The 19535-nt window shown below is 49.0% G+C and overlaps 1 protein-coding gene across 2 annotated transcripts in view; it reads right to left on the reverse strand.

Moving 5' to 3' along the window:
- Window positions 1–7515: 7515 nt before the first annotated feature.
- LOC142586044 (toll-like receptor Tollo) overlaps window positions 7516–19535 on the reverse strand; it is a 74809-nt gene continuing 62789 nt past the window's right edge. Inside the window, exons 1-2 of one of the 2 annotated variants that reach the window (XM_075697276.1) lie at window positions 13084–13100; window positions 7516–12522 (exon numbers count right to left, since the gene is read on the reverse strand). In XM_075697276.1, the coding sequence (XP_075553391.1) occupies window positions 8702–12265 (3564 nt within the window). In that variant the 5' untranslated portion in view covers window positions 12266–12522; window positions 13084–13100 and the 3' untranslated portion in view covers window positions 7516–8701. Of the gene's footprint in view, window positions 12523–13083; window positions 13101–19535 lie in introns of those variants that run through there. The other variant, XM_075697275.1, reaches the window with a different exon arrangement.

Below are 19535 nucleotides of genomic sequence, written 5' to 3' on the forward strand. Positions count from 1 at the left end.
GAGGAGTTTCTGTATCCTGTTAATTACTGTTTCGAATGGAGTTGTCCTGAGTCCTCTGGGTGCTGTACAGGTTAGTATAGAATTCTTCCGCTGTTTTTACTATACCTTCGAGATTGCTGATGATATTACCCTGCTTATCCTTCAGTGCATACATCTTGGTTTGTACTATGCCAAGTTTTCTTCTCACTGATTTCCGGCTGTGTCCATTTTTTCCGGCTTCCTCAGTCTTTCTCACGTTATAATTTCGAATATCACTTATTTTTTCCTTGTTGATCAGTTTTGAAATTCTATCTTATATCTTGAGTTGGACACTTTCATTCTTTGTCATTTCTTCATTAGGTCCTTTGTTACTTGGGAGAGCTTGCCTATTGGTTACTTAGGTGCCTTGCCTCCCAATTCAATTGCTGTCTCTGAAGCCAGCCTAGTTACGGTTTCATTCGTTACCACTTCTACATCTTGCACTATGCTGGTATCGGCAGAAAGTATGAAATCAATTTCATTTCTTGTTTCACCATTAGGGCTTTTCCAGGTCCACTTTCTGTTGCTACGCTTCTTAAAAAAGGTGTTAATTATTCTCAGCTTATTCCTTCCTGCGAATTCTACCAGCATCTCTCCTCTAGCGTTCCTAGAATCGACGCCGTAGTTGCCAATTGCTTGTTCACCAGCCTTCTTTTTCCCCGCTTTTGCATTGAAGTCGCCCATTACTACAGTATACTGAGTTTGCTCTGCTCTCATCGCTAGTTTAACATCTCCATAAAACTGATCTACTTCATCATCATTGTGAGTGGATGTAGGGGCATAGGCTTGTACTACATTTAATCTATACTTTTTATTAAGTTTAATTCCGACTACTGTTACCCTCTCATTAATGCATGGATGGATGGATGGATGGCGGCTATACCCTTTGTAACGGGCGGTGGCTTGCGCCACCTAGCCTTTTGCTCCCCCTCCTATTTTTTTTCTTTCTTTATATCCTCTTCTCCTTAAACTAGTTTTCACTCCCCTCCTCCCCCAAAATAACTATCTAAAAAAGTATAGGAAACATTATCTCCCCGATTTATGGTATTATCTCTCCCTTGACTTCCTCCACCAATCCTCTAGCCTCCCCTTCGTTACTGCCACTTTTTTCTCGTCTATTTGCCCTCGTTCCCCGGGAAAACCCAATGCCCCTTCCATATCTACCACTGACCCTCTGCCAGAGTCGGGCGAAGGTCAGCACTATATGCTCTGTGGTCGCCATTTCGGCTCCGCAAGCTGTGCACCAAAGGTCCACGTCTTCAAATTTAGCCCTGTATGTTTTCGTTCTCAAAACCCCCGTCCTAGCTTCGAATAATAGTGAGCTGCCCCGCGAATTATCAAATAAGTGCTCTCTCTTAATCTCCTGTTTTTGTGACCTATACATAGATAGCGCTGGCTTTCCGAGCATTCTTTCTTCCCACATTTTTCTTTCCGCCTCCTTCACCTCCTTTCCCACACTAGAACCACGTTGGGCATCCTCCCTCGGCTGTAGGTATCTATCCCTCAGCTTCCTCGTTCTGAGTGTCCACTTTGTGTTCAAACTTTTCATGTATAGATATTTGTACACTTTACCTGCCCACTTTTTTTCCTCCAGTGCTGGGAGTCTCTGTTCATATTTTAGCTTACTTATTGCCTCTCTACCTTCGAATGATGTCCATCCCATGTCCCCCTGCACTCCCTCATTAGGGGTGTTCCCGTGCGCTCCTAAGGCCAACCTGCCTACACTTCTCTGTCTCGTTTCCACGCATGCCTGAACTTCCGATTTCATGCACAGTACTGAATTTCCGAATGTGAGGCCAGGTACCATAACCCCTTTCCATACGCCCCTAACCACCTCGTACCTATTATAGTTCCATAGTGCCTTGTGTTTCATTACAGCTGAGTTCCTATTCACTTTTTCAATCATAATTTTTTTTCTGTTCTTCCAAGTACTTTTTGCCCTCGTTTAGCCATATGCCCAAATACTTGTATTTTTCAACATGATCAATCTTAGTGCTTTGTATTTCCAATGGTTCCCCCCTTTCTTCATTGTATACTATTATCCCAGACTTCTCTCTACTGAATTGCAGTCCCAATTTTTCTCCCTCCTCTCCACATATGCTCATTAGTTCCTGTAACCCTACTCGGGTGTCAGCAAGCAGTACAATATCATCTGCATACATCAGTCCGGCTGGTACTTGAGCTACCTTCTGCCCTTCCAGCATATAGCTTATGTCGGTTCCTATTGTGCTCTGTTCTAGTCTCTTTTCCATTTGGCTCATGTAAATCATAAAAAGCAGAGGCAACAATGGACAGCCCTGCCTGAGACCTCTTCTTATTTTAGCTGGCTTTGTAGTTTCCCCCTGCCATGTTATCTCTACCTCATTATCTGTATAAACTTGTTGTAGGAACCCAATCACCTTTCTATCTAGACCATATTCCCTCAACTGGCTCCATAACGTTTCTCGGTTTACATTATCATAGGCTCCTCTAATGTCTAAAGAAGCTATCCATAGCGGTTTCTGCCTGGCTGCCGCTATCTCTATGCACTGTGTTATAACAAATAAATTATCATCTAGCCTTCTGTACCTTCTAAATCCATCCTGCAGTTCTCCCAAGATCTCTTCACGTTCTGCCCATTCCTCCATTCTTTTTCACCATCTGCATTGCTACTCTTTATATGACTGATGTGACAGCTATTGGCCTGTAGGATTTAATGTTGTCCTTGCTTCCCTTACCTTTGTAAACTAATATCATTCTGCTTGATTTCCAGTCCTGCGGGACATCTCCCCCTACTACTATTTGTTCAATAAGTTGTCGTAATTTTAATTTACTTTTCTGGCCTAATATGCTTATCAATTTCATAGGTATGCCATCAGGTCCTGTCGCTGTTCCCACGGGGACCTTGTGTTCAATTCTGTCCCATTCCTTACTTGGCATCCCTCTGTACTCCTCCTCTAATTCTGTCCTGCTGTTGTCATTGTTCTCCATTTCGCTACCCACTGGCTCTGCAAATGCTGCCTCTATTGTTAACCAAATATATTCCTGAGCTTCCTCTCCCTCTACCTTTGTGCCTTCTGGTGTGGTCAGTGAGTGCTGAACCACCTCTGTCTTCTTACTCTGTTGCCTTATGTGTTCCCAAAATTTCTTAGACGCATTTCTGTCTTTTTTCCGTATCTCCAACAACCACTGTACCCCAACTTTTGCTATCTTGGCTTGAATTAATGCCAATGCTTCTCTTTTCATTGCAAGGTAATCTTCCCATTTTGACTCCACCTCTTCTGGTCTGGCTCCCCTTTGCTTTGCTGCTCTGTGTTTTCTGCACGCATCTTTGGGTTGCTCTATGGCCTCCTTAACTTCTCGGTCCCACCACCTTTTGGGTTTATGTCTTCCCTGCTTACTTCCTAGTTTCCTAATCTGTCCCTTCTCTAGCTCTCGTTTAAAAATACCTATTAAGTCGTCGTATGCCCATGCCCTTTGCGGTTGCTTGGATACCATGCTTTCAATGTTTTTCGCCACTTCTTGTAGCTGCCTGTCATTCAATTTGCTCATACCTTTCCTTTCTTTAGTTTCTACCAGTGGTACTGTTCTTCCAAAGCTGATTTTGATTCGTTTGTGATCACTCCCCAGGCTTTTTGTACCTTCCTCATCAATTTCCATACATCCCAACCGTTCATACAGCTTGTGGGTCATTAGGCAGTAGTCGATTGTCGAGTGGGTGTTATTTCTTTCCCATGTTATTTTCCCGTCGCATTTAATTTCAGTATTAACTATCACAAAATCATGAGCCTCACAAAAATCTACTAACATCTGCCCTGTTGCATCTGTCGCCCCGTCAAAGAATTCGAAATGTGCATTCATGTCCCCTAGGATGATTATCTCCCGTTTCATAGCTAACTCCCTGATGTCCTTGGCCATACATTTGAAATGTTTTGCATTCTCCTCTTTCGACTCATTGCCCGTCTTCAGATACACAACTCCCAGGATTGTTTCAACATTGCCTACGGTGCCCTTGAGCCACACGTGCTCACTGCAGCTCTCCCTTACCCTTTCCCAGTCCTGTCCCTTCACTAGCGCCCCAAGGCCTCCTCCTCTGCGTTCTTTCCTTTTTCTGTTGCACCCAACCCAGGTGTATCCTGGAATGAATGGTGGCTCTTCCTCATCTCTTAAATGGGTTTCGGCCACTCCATATACCTGAAAATTTTCCGTTTGTAACTGTTCTTCTATTTCGCCCCACTTAATGCGATTTCTTCCCCCCTGCATGTTGATGAACCCCACATTTACTGCCTTCTTCTTCCTGTGCCTCCTCCATGCTCCTGCTGTAGAATTCGACAATGTTGCCCGCTGTCCTTATGGATTAGGAATCCCACCCTGTATTGCTTCTTATCTGGGAGGCCTCTATAGGAGAGGACATGGGCGTTATTCAGAAATGTATAAACCTCACCAGTTCTTCTAGTCCCACTAAGGCCGATGATACCCCAAACAGTGTCCGATATATCCTCAAAGAGCCAGTCTCAATCGACAGAGCTCGGCAATTAAAGGTTGACAGGGTCAGTATCCCTTGGCGGCCTGTACGGACCCAGAGATTCTTAGCACCCTCTGCTGCGTTACAGGTCTGACCGCCGCCTTGGTCAGATGCTCCGCAACTGCTAGGGACTGGGGGCCATGGGTTAATTGTAGGAATCATCAGGGAGGTAGTGGCCGAATACTGCACCAGGAAGGCCAATTCCTATTCTGCTGAGGGAGTATCTTGTTGAAGCTTAGTGGGCCTCCCTAAGTGGGTTGTACCTGGATCAGTATAAGCCCACTCATTCTCGGCATTTTTTGCTGGTGTCGGGCGTCACACCAAGCCTGCAGATCTAGTGCACTGGAGGACGTCGAAGTCAGGCACACCATCGTTAGATGTTAAAAAAAAGGATTCGAACTTTCGACTATCGCAACCAAGCATTCGACATAGCTCAGTCCGATAATCCCGCAGGCGGCGAGGCTACCTTATCGCCGAAAAGTACAGCCCAGAGGGCCCTACGTGCCTAAGATATCCGTAGATTTATCCGCCCTCAGCGGGTTTGGCCGATCTTCATAGGTTGCACGACACAGTACCAATTCACAGTGGTCCCAACATCGTGTTTCCCGAATCTCACGCGCGCACGCGGCCTTGAACGCGCCTAGGTACACGATATATTTTCGGTGAAATTCAGCAGCGCTTAAAATTTATGTGTAAAAGTAAGCAAAGGAAGAAGTTCTCAGCGCTTACCGAAAATCCCCGAGCTGCATATTGTCCGTTCATTGTCTTGTCTGCCTACCTCCTGCCGTCAGAAACTTGCGCTCCCGGGTAAAAATTAAGATTGGCTAGACGAGCTGAGCAGAACAATACGGATAAGAGCCTTCCGTACAACAGACGACCTTGACAGTTCTTAGGCGACTTTGAGCTTTCTATTCTTTTCTGAGGGGCTGCAAATATATTTTGCGAGGACAAGCTGTTCATTGCCAAGTGTAAACAATTTTACTATTCTGAATAGGCTTTCTCCCCCTACGCCGTCTCGGCAGAATAAAGTGGTGCACGGGTTTGTTGGCTCATATTGACTTGGAACTGCGCAAAGGGCGAAAGTGCTCATTTATGCAAACCATTTCTATGTGCAATTTTCGCCCTTGCATACGCTTTGTTCACAAATGAAGTACGTGTTCCAATGTGACGTTTGCGCATCAGAGCCAACGACACGAGTCTGTATAAACGCGTAGAACCAGTTTCCCTGCATAAAGAGATGCCACCGTCATGACGAAACGACAAGAATAGTGTGGATCAGTGCCGTAGCTAGGTCGTCTGGCACCCGGGGCCCATACGTCTTTTGTCAACCCCCCCCTCCTTGGCGTAGCCGACGGAAAGAGGGGTGTCAGACGTATATGACACCCCCCGCCCTAGCCTCTTGCACCCGGGGCCCAATCGTGCAGGTGCACCAGTCGTAGAGATAACATTCATATGGCAGGTATATGAACATCGTGTACATTACGTATACATTATTGGCGAGACGAACAGTTGTGATTTACGTGCTAGTATTCGACACTAAACGTAATATGTCCACGAATCAAGCCTCAAAAGGCTTCCATTTAGCCAATCCGAAGCGCTAATACAAGTGCGCAGTTGCTCGCGGAAAAAAGCACAAAAATTATGTGCTTCTGCCAGTTCCATTGCGTTCCGTCATCGCTCCTAGCGCAGCACACAATGAAAAATCCTTAAATACGGAAAAAAATTATTTCGATAACACGCAACAACCATTTTTGATATCTCACCTCGCGTAACTCTACGGGCGTAGCCGACGCGGAAAAGTGGGAGAAATGGGGTAAAGTGCAGCGCAGTAACTGTCTCTCAGTAGAGGCCACCTCAACCGCGCTGCACAGGGTAGAAGGCAATGAAAGTAGAGAAAGAGAGAGGGCATCAGAGGCGTCCCGGAGCGAACGACCGAGGGCAGCCGGCGAGGAGGAGAGGCCGGGCGAGGAGGAACGTCGCTACCTTTCGTATTATTCAGGTGGCTAAGCGGGCATGTCCCGAGAGCGCCACATTTTCTTTGTCCTCGCTTGCCCCCTTCCAATTATCACGCGCACGCTGACAACGTCCGTGGTAGTATTCGGTCTACACCCAGATGGCGCCACGTACATGTACCCCGAATCTGGCATTATCCCCATTCTCGCTTCGCTTGACAGCAACTTTTGCGCACATGTCTACAAGGCCACCAGGCTTCCATGTTTGGGCGATTATCGACACACATACGAGAATGGCATCAAGGCGATTGCATCTTTCGGCAACAATATTCGGCTTTGTCCATGTACTGGTTTATTATTTGCAAAAAGGAAGTTCTTACTTGTCACCAGTGATTACCTGAAGCGAAGTGAAAAAAGGGAAAAAGTGCGCGACAAGGCAATACACGCGCTGTCCTGGGGTGATCGGCATGAGATCCCAAATATGTTGAAACCAAACAAAAGAAGTACCGTGTTTATTCGAGCTTAAGCCAACATTCTTATTGTTTATCAGAAATGTACTTAAAAACGAGCTATCTGCCCTTACTCGCGACGAAAAAATCTCGCCTTACGTTCGTGAACAAAGGTAACCAAAATGCTGAGTTACCAAATACTGACGAGAATGCTCCTTGTGTAAAGCGAGATTTAGTTGTCAAGCTCACGGTACATAAAGGTGCGTCATGTTCAATGCTTTTCTGAAAAGATATGGACGACCTATATTCAAGTTACTTTCTTTTTTTCTCAGAGAGTTCAATATTAGCGGCCGACATATATTCGTGTGAGACCAATTTTCTAGTAAATAGGCTATATTCAAATTCTTCCCGTCCGGGATCAAGCGTGCATTCAGGAAATAGCCGCTGTGTGATTTTAGAAAAGGTAGTGTTAATATTCTTGCCGATACGCGAACAACCGCACGCAACTTCTTTTCACAGGTTTCTACAGTGGTGATCTTTCCTGTATTTAAGGACTAAACGAAGCCCTAGTAAGAAGCAGCCGAGACAAATGTTCAACATTTCCAAGTGTTGAGACACTTCGCTTTATTGCCGTAGTTCCTTCCAAAAGATTTCTTTGCTGTTTGCGTCACATCCATAGCACAACTAAGTACATTACCTTGAAGGCTTGCCTTGTGACTGTAAACTCTCGAGAAATAATGGAAGAAAATGAGAAGGCTGCTGCTAAAAATTTATGCGATTGAAGGTACCGGGTCGCTGGCGAGTAAAATTCGTAGGAATATTCGTTTCAAGAGATAGCGGGACTAAATTGATATCTGAGGCCTTAAGACACCACGTGGATTACGCACACTCTTGTAGACTCACACCTAGAGATATCTACTTGCCTATGGGCTTTCGCAATACCATTTTTTTTTTCGAGGCGTGAATTACGGTTGAATTGTCCTTTTTTTTCTTTTTTTTATGACACGAAACTTTCACAGGGCATCTCTATAGCAGCGTGTCTACTTTCCGAATAAATCTGAGGTTCCTCGTAGTACGGGAGTCCAAGGACCGAGGCCACTTGGTACAGTCTAGGATGCGCGATACAAACACTGTAGTGTAGGGATGCAAATCGCGCTTAAATAAGTATAAATAAATAATGGTGGCACACGGTTTCTCCCCGACATTCAAGTCACAGCATTTTCCTAAAAAAAAAGAAAGAAATCTGTGCAAGTTAGGCAGTCCTCCACAATATGTCGCAAACTGCATAGGAATGTACATCACAGTCCAATGCCTACGTCCCACGAAGTGCCAGCGTGTTGTTTCGGCTCTTGGTAGTCATTCAGAGCAACGCAAGTACGACGCAGAGGAAACGAATTCATAAATTACGAGTAAAAAAATGACATACAGGGGCTATATTACACTTCTATGTACAGAGAAACATGACCCCAGAGGCCTCCCTATGCCACCAGTTCGTTTGAAAGCGTTCTCACGTATACAACCAGCGACCGCTTAAAGGAGTTGGTACAGTTTCTAGACGGATAGTCATTGGTTAAAAAAAACAGGAAGTCACGAAGTTCGTTGGCAGCAGAGCAAGAGAAGGTGTTTTTACCTGCACAGCGCAAACTGGGGGGAGACTTGACTTAGATGAAAGGGGCCAAGCCCGTGCATATCCTGGCCACATGTAATCCACAAGGCAGCCACCGCGCGCACACACACACATACACCTTGGCACTGGCACACCACTGTACACGGCGGCGTCAGATGTGCACGCTGGCGACGTCGCTACGGCTGCCAGAGGCGGCGGCCACCTTGCGATGCCGCGTGTCTGGCATGGCGTATCGCAGCTTGTCCCAGAACCTCTTCTCGCCCCAGCGCAGGAACGTGCTGGACTTGAGCCACAGCCGAATGTCCGGGTCCAGCTCCCTGAAGGAGACCCGGCCGAGGAAGACAACCACCAGCCGGTGGCTGCAGCCGTGCAGCACCTCGTGGTGGGCCGACTTGAACTCGTAGCGGCACCATTCGCTCTTGAGGAAGTGCTCCGAGAGGATCACAATAGTCCGCCGACTGCTCTCGACGGCCTCGCTGATGGCGTCTGTCAGGTAGCCACCGGCCATGGGCAGGTCGCGGTAGTGAAGGCACAGTCGGTACGGCGGGCTGCCGCACTCGAGCTCGGGCGCCAGGATCTGGGCCACGAACGCCTCGTCCTTCTTGCTGTACGAGACGAAGGCGTCGAACAGCTTCTCTTCCTCGGCGGGCGCGCGCTGGAACACGCGCACGCCGTACTTGGTGTAGAACCACACGCTCATCTGGCGGCGATACACCAAGGCTACAGCCACCACGCACACCAGCAGGAGAAACACCACACCAACGACGACGAGCAGAGGGAGCAGGTCGTGGACGTGGCGCGCGTGCGTGCTCGCTGCCGACGCGTTGGTGCACGACGTGGCGTTCAGCTCCCACAGGGGCAGCACCGCCGTCTCGTTGTGCACGCAGTGGACGCTCAAGAGGTCGCGCACCACCAGGTCGGCGCCGCGGTTCTGCAGGAAGTCCGCCAGCTCCTGCACGAAACGGCAGTCGCACGACCACGGATTGTCCGAGAGGCGCACGTCGTTGAGGCGCGGCTGCAGGTTCCCGACGGCCATTGCGAGGATGTAGTTGTGGTCCAAGTGCAGCACCTCGAGAGATTTGAGCGGCAGGAATGTGGCGTTGTTGATGCTCGTCAGGTGGTTGTACGAAAGGTAGAGTTCCCTCAGCTCTCCGAGCCCATCGAATTCGTAGCCGTGCAGCGTTGCCAGTCGGTTGTGGTCTAGCCGCAGCACTCGGAGCGTGCGCAGACCACTGAATGTTCGATTGTTGATGGTCTGCACGTTGCTGCTGTTCAGGTAGAGTACCTTCATGTTCTTTCGACCGATGTAGGTATGGCTAGACAACGTCGGTATGTCATTACCGTCCATGTACAGCTCGGTTACGTCCATCGGGAGCTGCTTGGGAACCGCGCCGTGCGCCCTGGCGCTGCAGTCCACGATGTTGGTGTTCCAGCTCTGGTCGTAGTAACAGGTGCAGTTGTCTGGGCATACCATCTCACAGTCGCAAGCGTCAAAGTCGCAGCAGTGGCAGAGCGCGAAGCAGTGGTTGCGGTACCGGCACAGGAACTCGGACGACTGCGCCGTGACGAGCGCCAGGGTGGCTTTCCTCCGACTGAAACTCAGGTGGCACGCCACGTCCGCCAGGTCTATCACTCGCGGGTACTGCCTCGAATCGTCTAGATGCCCCAGGCGCTGGAGCCACTCCATGTGGCAGTCGCAGAGATACGGGTTCCCGGCCACCATGAACTGCGGCAGCGGCCGACCGCTTGGAACCTCGCTCAGCCTGAACATCGTCATGTCCAATGTCTCCAGCTTGTTGTCCGTCAGGTCGACACGTGTGAGGTTCTGTTTACCGAGAAAAGTGAAGGGCTGTATGCGACGCAGCTGGTTTCCCTTCAAGAAAACAATTTCTATGCCATTCGGCAGAGACGATGAGTCGAGGTCGGTGAGCCTGTTGTGCGACACGTCCAGCGTCCTCAGTTTCAAAATGGACTCCAGCTCAAAGTAGTTCCCCAGCGCCTCTATCTGATTGTCGTGGATGTCGAGCCACTGCAGTCCGATGGGAATAAGAGCGTAGTCGAACCATCGCACACGGTTGGCCGAGATGTTCAGCATGATGAGGTCGTGCAGGTTACTAAAAAGGCCATTAACGTCGTCCAAGAAATTGGAGTCCAAACGCAAAGCGTGAAGGTCGGGGACGTCATCGAATGTGCCTTGTTCGATGGACTGAATTCCATTGCGAGCCAAATTGAGAATACGCAGCGACGGCAGCTCGTGGAAAGCGCCTTGACTCAAGTTCCCTATGTGGTTTCCCATCAGATTGAGGCCGTACAGCTGGCGCAGTCCTTGATAGGACGCGTTCTGAATGTCCGCGACCATGTTGTCGGCCACGTCGAGGGAGCGAAGCAGCTGCAGAGTCTGCACAACCCGTGGCACAGACGAGAGCCTGTTTCCAGCGAGGATGATCTCCTGAAGGTTGGTCACGTTGTGAAAGGCGTCTGGTGCCAGAGACTCGAGCCGGTTGTGGTCCACGTAAAGGCCACCGAGCGACGAAAGGCCGGTGAACATGTGCGTTCCCACAAATTTCAGGCGGTTGTGGCTTAGGACTAGCGTGTGCAGGTTGTAAAGCGACGCGAACGCCAAGTCCGCGATCGACTCGATCAGGTTGTGCTGCAGCTGAAGTGTTTGAAGATTGTGCAGAGACCGAAAAGCAGCGTCGTCCAGCCTCGTGAGCCGGTTGTGCGACAGATCGAGCACAGCGAGCCGCGTCAAGTCCGCCAGGGTGTCTGGGGCTCCGAGCCATCCTGAGCTGAGTTGGTTGTGCGCCAGGTCGAGCATGGTCAACTGGTGCAGCCCCGCGAACAGAGCCGGCGGCAGGGCGCTCAGCGAGTTGTTGCGCAGGTACAGTTCCGAGAGCATCTCCGCCGGCTGCAGGAAGCGCGGCGGCAGCGCGACCAACGCGTTGTGCGCCAGGTCAAGGTTGTGCAGGCGCGAGAGCCCGAACAGCGCCCCTTGCTCGGCACGCGCGATCTGGTTGTGGTCCAGCTTGAGCTCTCGCAGTTGCCGCAGCGAGGCGAACGCCTTTTCCGGCAGCAGGCGCAGCCGGTTGTAGGCCGCGTCCAGCTTCTGCACAAGCGGAGAACAACGCGCTTCGGCGAACCCCATTCTGGTGGCGTCCGCAAAACGGTTGCGCGTCAGGTTCAGCTGCGAGAGTTGAACGAGGGGACACAGGATCGATGGCGGCAAGTAGTCCATGTTGTTGCGGCTCAGGTCCAGCGCGACGAGCTGCCGGAGGGGCGCCAGGCTGTCGGGCGCCAGGCGCAGCGACAGCTTTCCCCACTCTGTGTTGTAGGTGCGCAGGCTGAGGTTCTGAAGCTCGGCGAGGCCGGCAAACGCGAGTGCCGGTACATCCTCGAGCTTGCAGCGCTCGATGCTGAGCGAGCGCAGCCCGCTGAGGTGGGCGAACGAGCCGTTGGTGAGGTCGCTCTGGAAGAGCAGGTCGTCGCAGCGCACCGTGAGCCGCGCCGTGTGTCCCGGCTGGATGAGGCTGAAGTTGCTCGGCTCGGGGCCTCCGCTGAGCGCGCGCACGGCGCAGGTGAGCGCCACCCCGGTGGCGTCCAGCGGCTCCCATCGGCAGTCCTCGGGCGCCACGTAACGCGCCGCGACGACGCCGGGCTGCGCGGCCGCTCGCAGCCACCAGAGCAGGGCCAGCAGCAGGGCCGCCGACCGCCTCATGCCGCCTCCTGCAGCAGCGGGGGTGGTGGCGGAGAGCGCATCGCCGCGGCGCCAGTCACCCGGCGGCGCGGCGGCACATCACAGGTTTCACGCGAACAGCACCGCTGGCCTCCTCGACTGGAATGACCGGTTGGCGCGTCGCCGGGCTGCTGGGTCGGTCTCACTGCGTGCCGCCGGGGGGAGGTTGGTTGGGAACGCTCCGCCTCCGCAGCTCAGGCCGTTGCGCACCCCTCGTCGCTTTCGGGCGGTCCCCAGACCTGCGAGAGAGAGACGAGGAAATTCTCTTTGTTCAACTGGGTCCCCGCAGGCCTCGCCAGGCGAGGCCCAGTGTGACTACCATGTCTTTTCTGCCCGTCGCGATTCTTGCTCTGATCCGGCGGTACAATTCATTGCGGCTTCCCCGCGCGATCCGGGCGAATTGCACCGTTCTTGGGCGATACGATAATGTGAGGAGTAGCGCAAGGGTAGCACAGAATATGCTGCCCTGATGTTGAGAATAGTATAGCTAACTAAGCTTTTGCTTCATCTACACTTTCTTCTGAAAAAGCAACGTTAAGGATAGAAGGGCGACAGCAATAGTCGGTGCCCGCAGTGGCGTAGCCAGGAATTTTGTCCTATGGGAAGGGAGAGGAGGCGGGGGGCTTAGTATTGACCGGTGGAGGGGCGCAGGTGGTAGTGTCGCACGTTATGCCAAACTTCCGCGCAAGGGCCACGTGCCCGGTGGAGAAACGCTGCGTGATCGGAGGACAGTGCCACAACCGTATCATGACTATACCGCGTGCTTTCATTTATACTTATCTCTCACGTGAGCCACCGACCGTAGGGCTGCCCAAGTAGCCGCCAAGGAGTGAAGTATTCGGGCTCTCTTCAGAATCGCGGCGGACAGACTGTGCAGTGACGCTTGTGCGTGTACAATGCGCTCCGATTTTGCAGCGAAGCGCTTAAGTTCCGCAACGGTTTTCGCGCGCCGGTGAATGTCGGTGTGTTGCGGCGTGGTCGCTATTAGATGTAATTGCAACACGTCATATCCAGCTTTTCTGAACACGTACCAACTAGCGCCGCAAGCGGCCCCGGCACGAAGCTAGCGGGTTTGCAATGGAACGAGCGGGTTTTTCGCGTATAACAAAAGCTGCAGATCGATTATTGAAAAAGGCAGGTGACGGAAATGTTCTGGAAGACAATCCACACGAGCAAAGTACTGTAATCACGCTGCGGCAAGTCACAATTTCGCTCCCACAGTGCTCAAAGATTCAGGAATGGAAGCCTAGACAAGCTGCAGCTGTGATAAAACTACAGCGTCTATTGCAATAGCCGCTGCAGACAGTGGCGTAGCCAATAATTTCGTTCGAGGGGAGGGGGCGGGGGGGCGGGCTCACGTTGCAGCTTGGCCTCCTCCTTAAGAGGAAGCCTTATCTCGAATGCTCCTATCTAAATGCATGTAGAAGGTGAATTAGATTTTCTCGGCAACCACTGCACAATATTCGATGAGGTTTGTTGCATTTAAAAGAAAAACTTAAATTCTACTGTCTTCTGGTTTCGAATTTTTCATTTAGGTTGTAATTTTTTATTACAAATTGGCACAAATCTCAAATTTTCAGAAAACGAAACTATCACGTTTAAAGCTCTGTAATTCAACAATGAAAAATAATATCACAATTCTGTGAATCGCATCTAATAGTACATCTACAGCGGACAAAATTGATATGTTACAAATGAATTTCAAACAATTTAGCATTATCGACATACGACTTTTGCAGAACCCTTGTGCACCACGTAACTAATTCAGGTAAGATACAAATTGAGATACCGAATTTGACCGCTTTGACTACTATAATAGATGCCGTTTGAAGAACCGCGATATCTGTTTTTGATGATATCTGTTTTGATGATGTTTTCAATGCTTCACAGTGGCCAATGAAATTAAATGTTCAACGTACACGGCAGCCATATGGTGAATAATTTCGTTTTGGGAAACACCTTCAGCTGTCACAACATTCACGGCACCCCGCTGCTCAAGTTCTAAAGTGTCCATTACGTCACGCAACCATGTTCAATCCAGTGTATGAGAGCATTAAAAGAACATTTACTCTCACATCTGCGTGTCACTTCTGTAAATGAAAGATGCCTGTGTGCTACGCGCATGCCTCGCAGATAATAGGGAGCTTTAGAATAGGGGCCCCAATAGTTTGGGGCCCCAAAGAGCTTTGCGGGTGTTAGCGTTGGGGCACGTAGGAGTGAAGAGATTTAGAATAGGGTTTTACGTTTGCGGATAGCGTATTGCGCTGACAGCGCCACTACGGCGTCAAAGAAAAGCTATTAGAAATAATTAAATAAAATATACCATTTTATTATAGGAATAATAATTTTAACTTGCGTTTATTCGCGTTTAATTACAATTTAGAGGTTATTCTGTAAGCAGCAAACAATTAGGTGCGCTTAGTTTTGAGCAAACCAACTTTACTAGCCTTCACCAGCCAAGCTTAGCCGTGTTATGCCTACGAACCATAAAATCCACAATCGAATTCAAAATCAGCGGCGTCTAATGAGTCAATCTTCATAACACACGCTAGTTGAGAGAAAGCGATAACCGCAGTCACTTCTCCTAGCTTGCGAACCTCACGCGTTACCGCGAATCGAACCCAGTTTTGTGCTAGGTTAGAGCCGTCGCTTCGATGGGTGCCGCCATGTTTGCAGACGCAAAGCTTTTGGGACCGCTATTTGGGTTCCCGCTAAATCGGTGAAATAGCGTTCCCAACGCAAAACCCGAACGGAGTTTGCGTCTTGCGCATGCGCAGTGGCTTCGACACTATTTCTTTGGGGCCCCAAAACGTTTGGGGCCCCTATTCTAAAGCTCTCTAATGAACCGAACCATTATTGCGCGGGGTGGGTAGGCTCACTTTCTTTTAACTCGCCCTCGTTCATTAGAAATGCGAAGATACAATGGAATATATAAATGTTTGATAAAGGGCAAAATAGTGTCACTGGAAACAAAGTTCACTGCACGTATACACAAAACCTCGCAACAAGATTTTTAAATATACGTATAAGTCTCCAATAAATCTACGTATCTAAGACAAAGTCACTGTACATAATGCGTCAAACAAGGCAAATAAACATGCAGCCCAATCACAGGTTCACAGAAACACAGATCTCGCCCCCATTCCATCCACTCCGTCCGAGTGGATCGCGCGCGACGGAAGGCGGCACGCTCGCTCCCCGCTTTTCTCCTTTGCGCACGCGAGACTGAGCCACCCCCCTCCCCCTACTCTTTCACTCGCACATACAGCATGCGGCGCGCGGTCACGACGTTATTGCCCTCAGACTTCATACGAAACATGACGGTGACGGCGACAGCAGGAATGCGCCTTGAGTCTTCACATAACTGCTATCACAATAATATAATAATAGCATCCGGCAACCGAAGCGTGCCGTGGCCGATTACTTTCCGCAAAAGAAACAACAAACTGTCACCATGCGACAATTCGCTGAGCCGCAACAATGGCTACCGAATGAATATCGAAGAAAACATGCGACGCTTGGTCCACCGAGAACCATACGCATAGTGCTCGGTATTTTACACCGGCGAGACAAGACTTTCCGGAGAGGTTGCGCTCAAGCGAAGACGGTGTAATCCGTCAAGTCTTCACAGTGATGGCGGTGAGCGACCATTGTTTCTTTTTCTCGTCTGCTAGCCAGAAGGCGTCCAAAACTCTGCCAGGCAAAAATTCACTCGGCCAGTGAAAGCCACACGCGCACCGAAGTACGCCGCGCAGCGGTCGGGGCAACACAAGAAAAACGCATGCGCTCTGGCTGGCTCTGGCAGCCCGCGGGTAGGGTAGCGAGAATAAAAAAAAATATAAGAGGCTCAATGTGTCCTCACGAATAAAAGCTAAAATAGAAACAATAAATAAGAGAGTAGTTACCCTGGCTGGCTTTAGTGTATTGACATGGATGCTTTGGCGGAGGTGAAAAAAAAATTTTGATAATGTTTTACGCGACATCACGGCACAAATGAACCACCACAACACTTCATCTCATCGGACCTCGCTGCGTGTTTTGTCAACTTGTCTGATAGTGTGTTGATTTGGCTTGTCTCATTGTATGTTCCGATCCAAGACTAGAAAAGTCAATGCACATTTAGCGTCAAATGTTTATAACAACATTAAGCCCACAAAGTTGCAGAACTGAAAATCTAAAGCACGACTTTGGAAATGTCAATGCACCGTTCGCATCAAAAGTTAGAACTTTATACCCATAAAGTGTCAGAATTGAAATCCAAGCACTCCCTGGATTCCGCGGCCTCACGGAGATGCCGCTACGAGCCCGCCCGCCACGCCTTTGGAACTTTGTGCTCGGATGGAGCTCCTTGCGTTACGATATGCGACTCCCGGTGCACGGGCGTTGCCGTGAAATCCAGCCCGATTTCGCAATGTTCGCGCTAAAATGTTTTTTCTAGCGTGAAAAGGGCATTTTAGATAAAATCGAGCATGATTTCCGGCGCTGGGGGTTGTTTTGGCCGGCGGCGCATGGACAACACGAAAAAATTTCGGGGGGGGGGGGGGGCTGAAGCCCCATAAGCCCCCCTGGCTACGCCCCTGGCTGCAGAGTATGTGTTCCAGAGACTCAGCTTTGGATTGATGCCTATCTCAACTCTCTACACAGACGTAACACTGTTCCCAAAAGCGATTTCTGAAAGACAGTCATGCAAGTTCATGTGGTATCTATAAAAACCCGAGCGTATCACTAGCGGAAACGTTGAAAGCCGTGGCGAGTCGTTTAAACACTAGCACCTATCGTTCCGCGTCACGCTGGCAGCGGTTCGACGCCATGCTGCATGACACCTTTCCTTATTTAACGCCACGTGGCAAAGAGTTCGACAGTCTCCCACCATATGGCCGTAACACAAAACTCAAGATTTAATTTGAGTTTTTTTTTTTTCAGGAAGGCACTTCAAATATTATATTCTCTATTTTTACTTCCTGAAACGTAGCATTGGGTTGCTTATTTGTTAAGTCATCGCTTTTGTTATAAGATTTTCTTCCTTGGACAACATAACAAGAACCATGCGCATGCCTTTGTGTTACGTTAAAGAAAAAATACTATTGTGCCTTGTAGCATGGACATGCTCAGGAATTCCGGACATTGCACCTTCACCATCCTGTGGAACTTCACGGCAATGCACATGCGTAACTCTATGGGCAAAATTTTAAACAGTTATATTTATATATAATAGTCGAGTATCAACAAGGTTTAACTGTCTGCACCAAGAGGGCAGTCCATTGTAACAAGATATGCATTTATGGCACTCAGTGGGAACATTGGTGGAGCGTTAAAGCAGTCTTTTGGTCGGGGATGGGCAGTTGAGTCACAAGACAGGAGCAAATGGTTCTGCACCCTCTCAGAAGAGGACGAGGAGAAGCACAAAATTTAAACCATAAGGCGAAATATTACAGCTGGAATTTTGAACGGTAATTGCAGAGCGAGTGTCATTAAGTCTGTTTGCACACGCATCTTCTTGTGAGGCAACAGAGCAGGTGAGGGAGTGTATACGGGTGTGCACGCCTTGAGCGTGCATGCGTGTGTACTTGTATTTGATAGTGCGCGCGTGTTTGTGTCTCAGTATTTGAATATGCGTGCGAACGAGTGCGGGTATACGTTTGCGAGCATACGCGTGATTGTGTGCGCATGCAGTTCCGTGTGAGTGCGTGCGTACATTTTTGCGCATGTGTGCACGCGTGGGCGCGTGTAAATGTGAAAGCGGGCGAGCATGGGTCGTATCTCTGTGTGCGTGCAATGTGCGTGCGTGTGTGCGTGTGTGTGTGTAAGCGAGCTAGATAGCGAGCATTTCGCCGCTTACACCTGCTCTTGGTGATGAAGGGAATAGAGAGTTTTATTAAACCCATATTTAAATCTACGAGACAAGAACGAATGAAGTTTAGCAGAATGCGTTGTTGGGCAAGTTGGTTCATTGTATTTTGAAAGATTGGATGCGCTTTGTAGACAATCACAAGGAAAAAGACAGGACAGGCGCAACTGTGCCTGTCCTGTCTTCTTCCTTGTGATCGCCTACACAGCGCATCCAACCTTTCCAAAGAAGGAATGACATTGCATTTATAGAATTTCTAAAAGCGAAATCAATGCAACAAAACGCAGTTCCCTTCCACTCTGTGAAATGACCAGCGAAGCTGTGTGTGCGGGCGCCTGTAAGAAGCTTCAGCTTGGATGTCCCTAACCAAATACACGGAATGGGAGAATTCGTTTTTCGCGGCAACCACTGCACCAAATTTGACAAGGTTTGTATAAAGCTTAAACTTAATAAGCTTAAAATCTAGTGACTGTTGCTTTCGAATTCTTTTTTTTAGATACTGAATTTGTTATTGAAAATTGGTATAAATCGTAAATTTTCTGGAAACGATACTATCAAGTTTACAACTCCGTAACGCAGCAATAAAAATGATATCACAATTCTGTGAATTGCATGTAATAGTACATATAAAGCGGACAAAACTGATATGTCATACATGATTCTGAAAAAAATTATTAATATGGAAATACAACTTTTGCAGAACCCTCGTACACAACGTAACGAACGTCCGCTTTGAATGATTTATAGGGGCCGTTTACAGAATCGCGATATCTGCTCTTGATATAGAGTTATTAATTTGTTAACTTCGTGCTTCTATTTTTTTTTAGCTTCGGAATTTTTTTAAATTCTTGTAACAAAATCAAAGCCCCAAATCGAAATTTCGCTACCAACAGTCAATAGAATTTAGCTTTCTCGCTCAAATAATACAAATTTTATTAAAATCGGCCCACTGGTTAGCTCAGAAAAGCGTTTCTGCGTTTTACATGTATTTGAATAGGCCGCATCGGAGTTGAGCCCGAGCTAAACCTTTCTCTTAACGCCTGCATCACCTCGGCGTCGGGTCGGCCCATTATTGCTCTATCTTCGGCATCGGCCTACGTATGGGGAATTCTTAACGCCTGTTTCACCTCCACCGCGGGTAGGTCCGGCATTGCAATATCTTCTTGATTTTGTTCTACACGCCGATACGATAGTGAGGAAAGTAGCCCTTATCACGTTCGCTGTAAAAAAAAAAAGAAATAGAAAAGGCCTCAGCCGTCAATATCACCGCCTCAGATTTCGTCACGATGGCACCGTCACCATCGGCGCAGCTCCGTGAGCCGCTACCAAGCTGTTCACTTTCGTTATCTTCCTTCCCTCGGCGGCAGTGCATTTTCTTAAAATGGCAGGGACGCGCTAAATCTG

The sequence above is a fragment of the Dermacentor variabilis genome, chromosome 6 (assembly GCF_050947875.1).
Source record: "Dermacentor variabilis isolate Ectoservices chromosome 6, ASM5094787v1, whole genome shotgun sequence".
NCBI classification, from domain to species: domain Eukaryota; kingdom Metazoa; phylum Arthropoda; class Arachnida; order Ixodida; family Ixodidae; genus Dermacentor; species Dermacentor variabilis.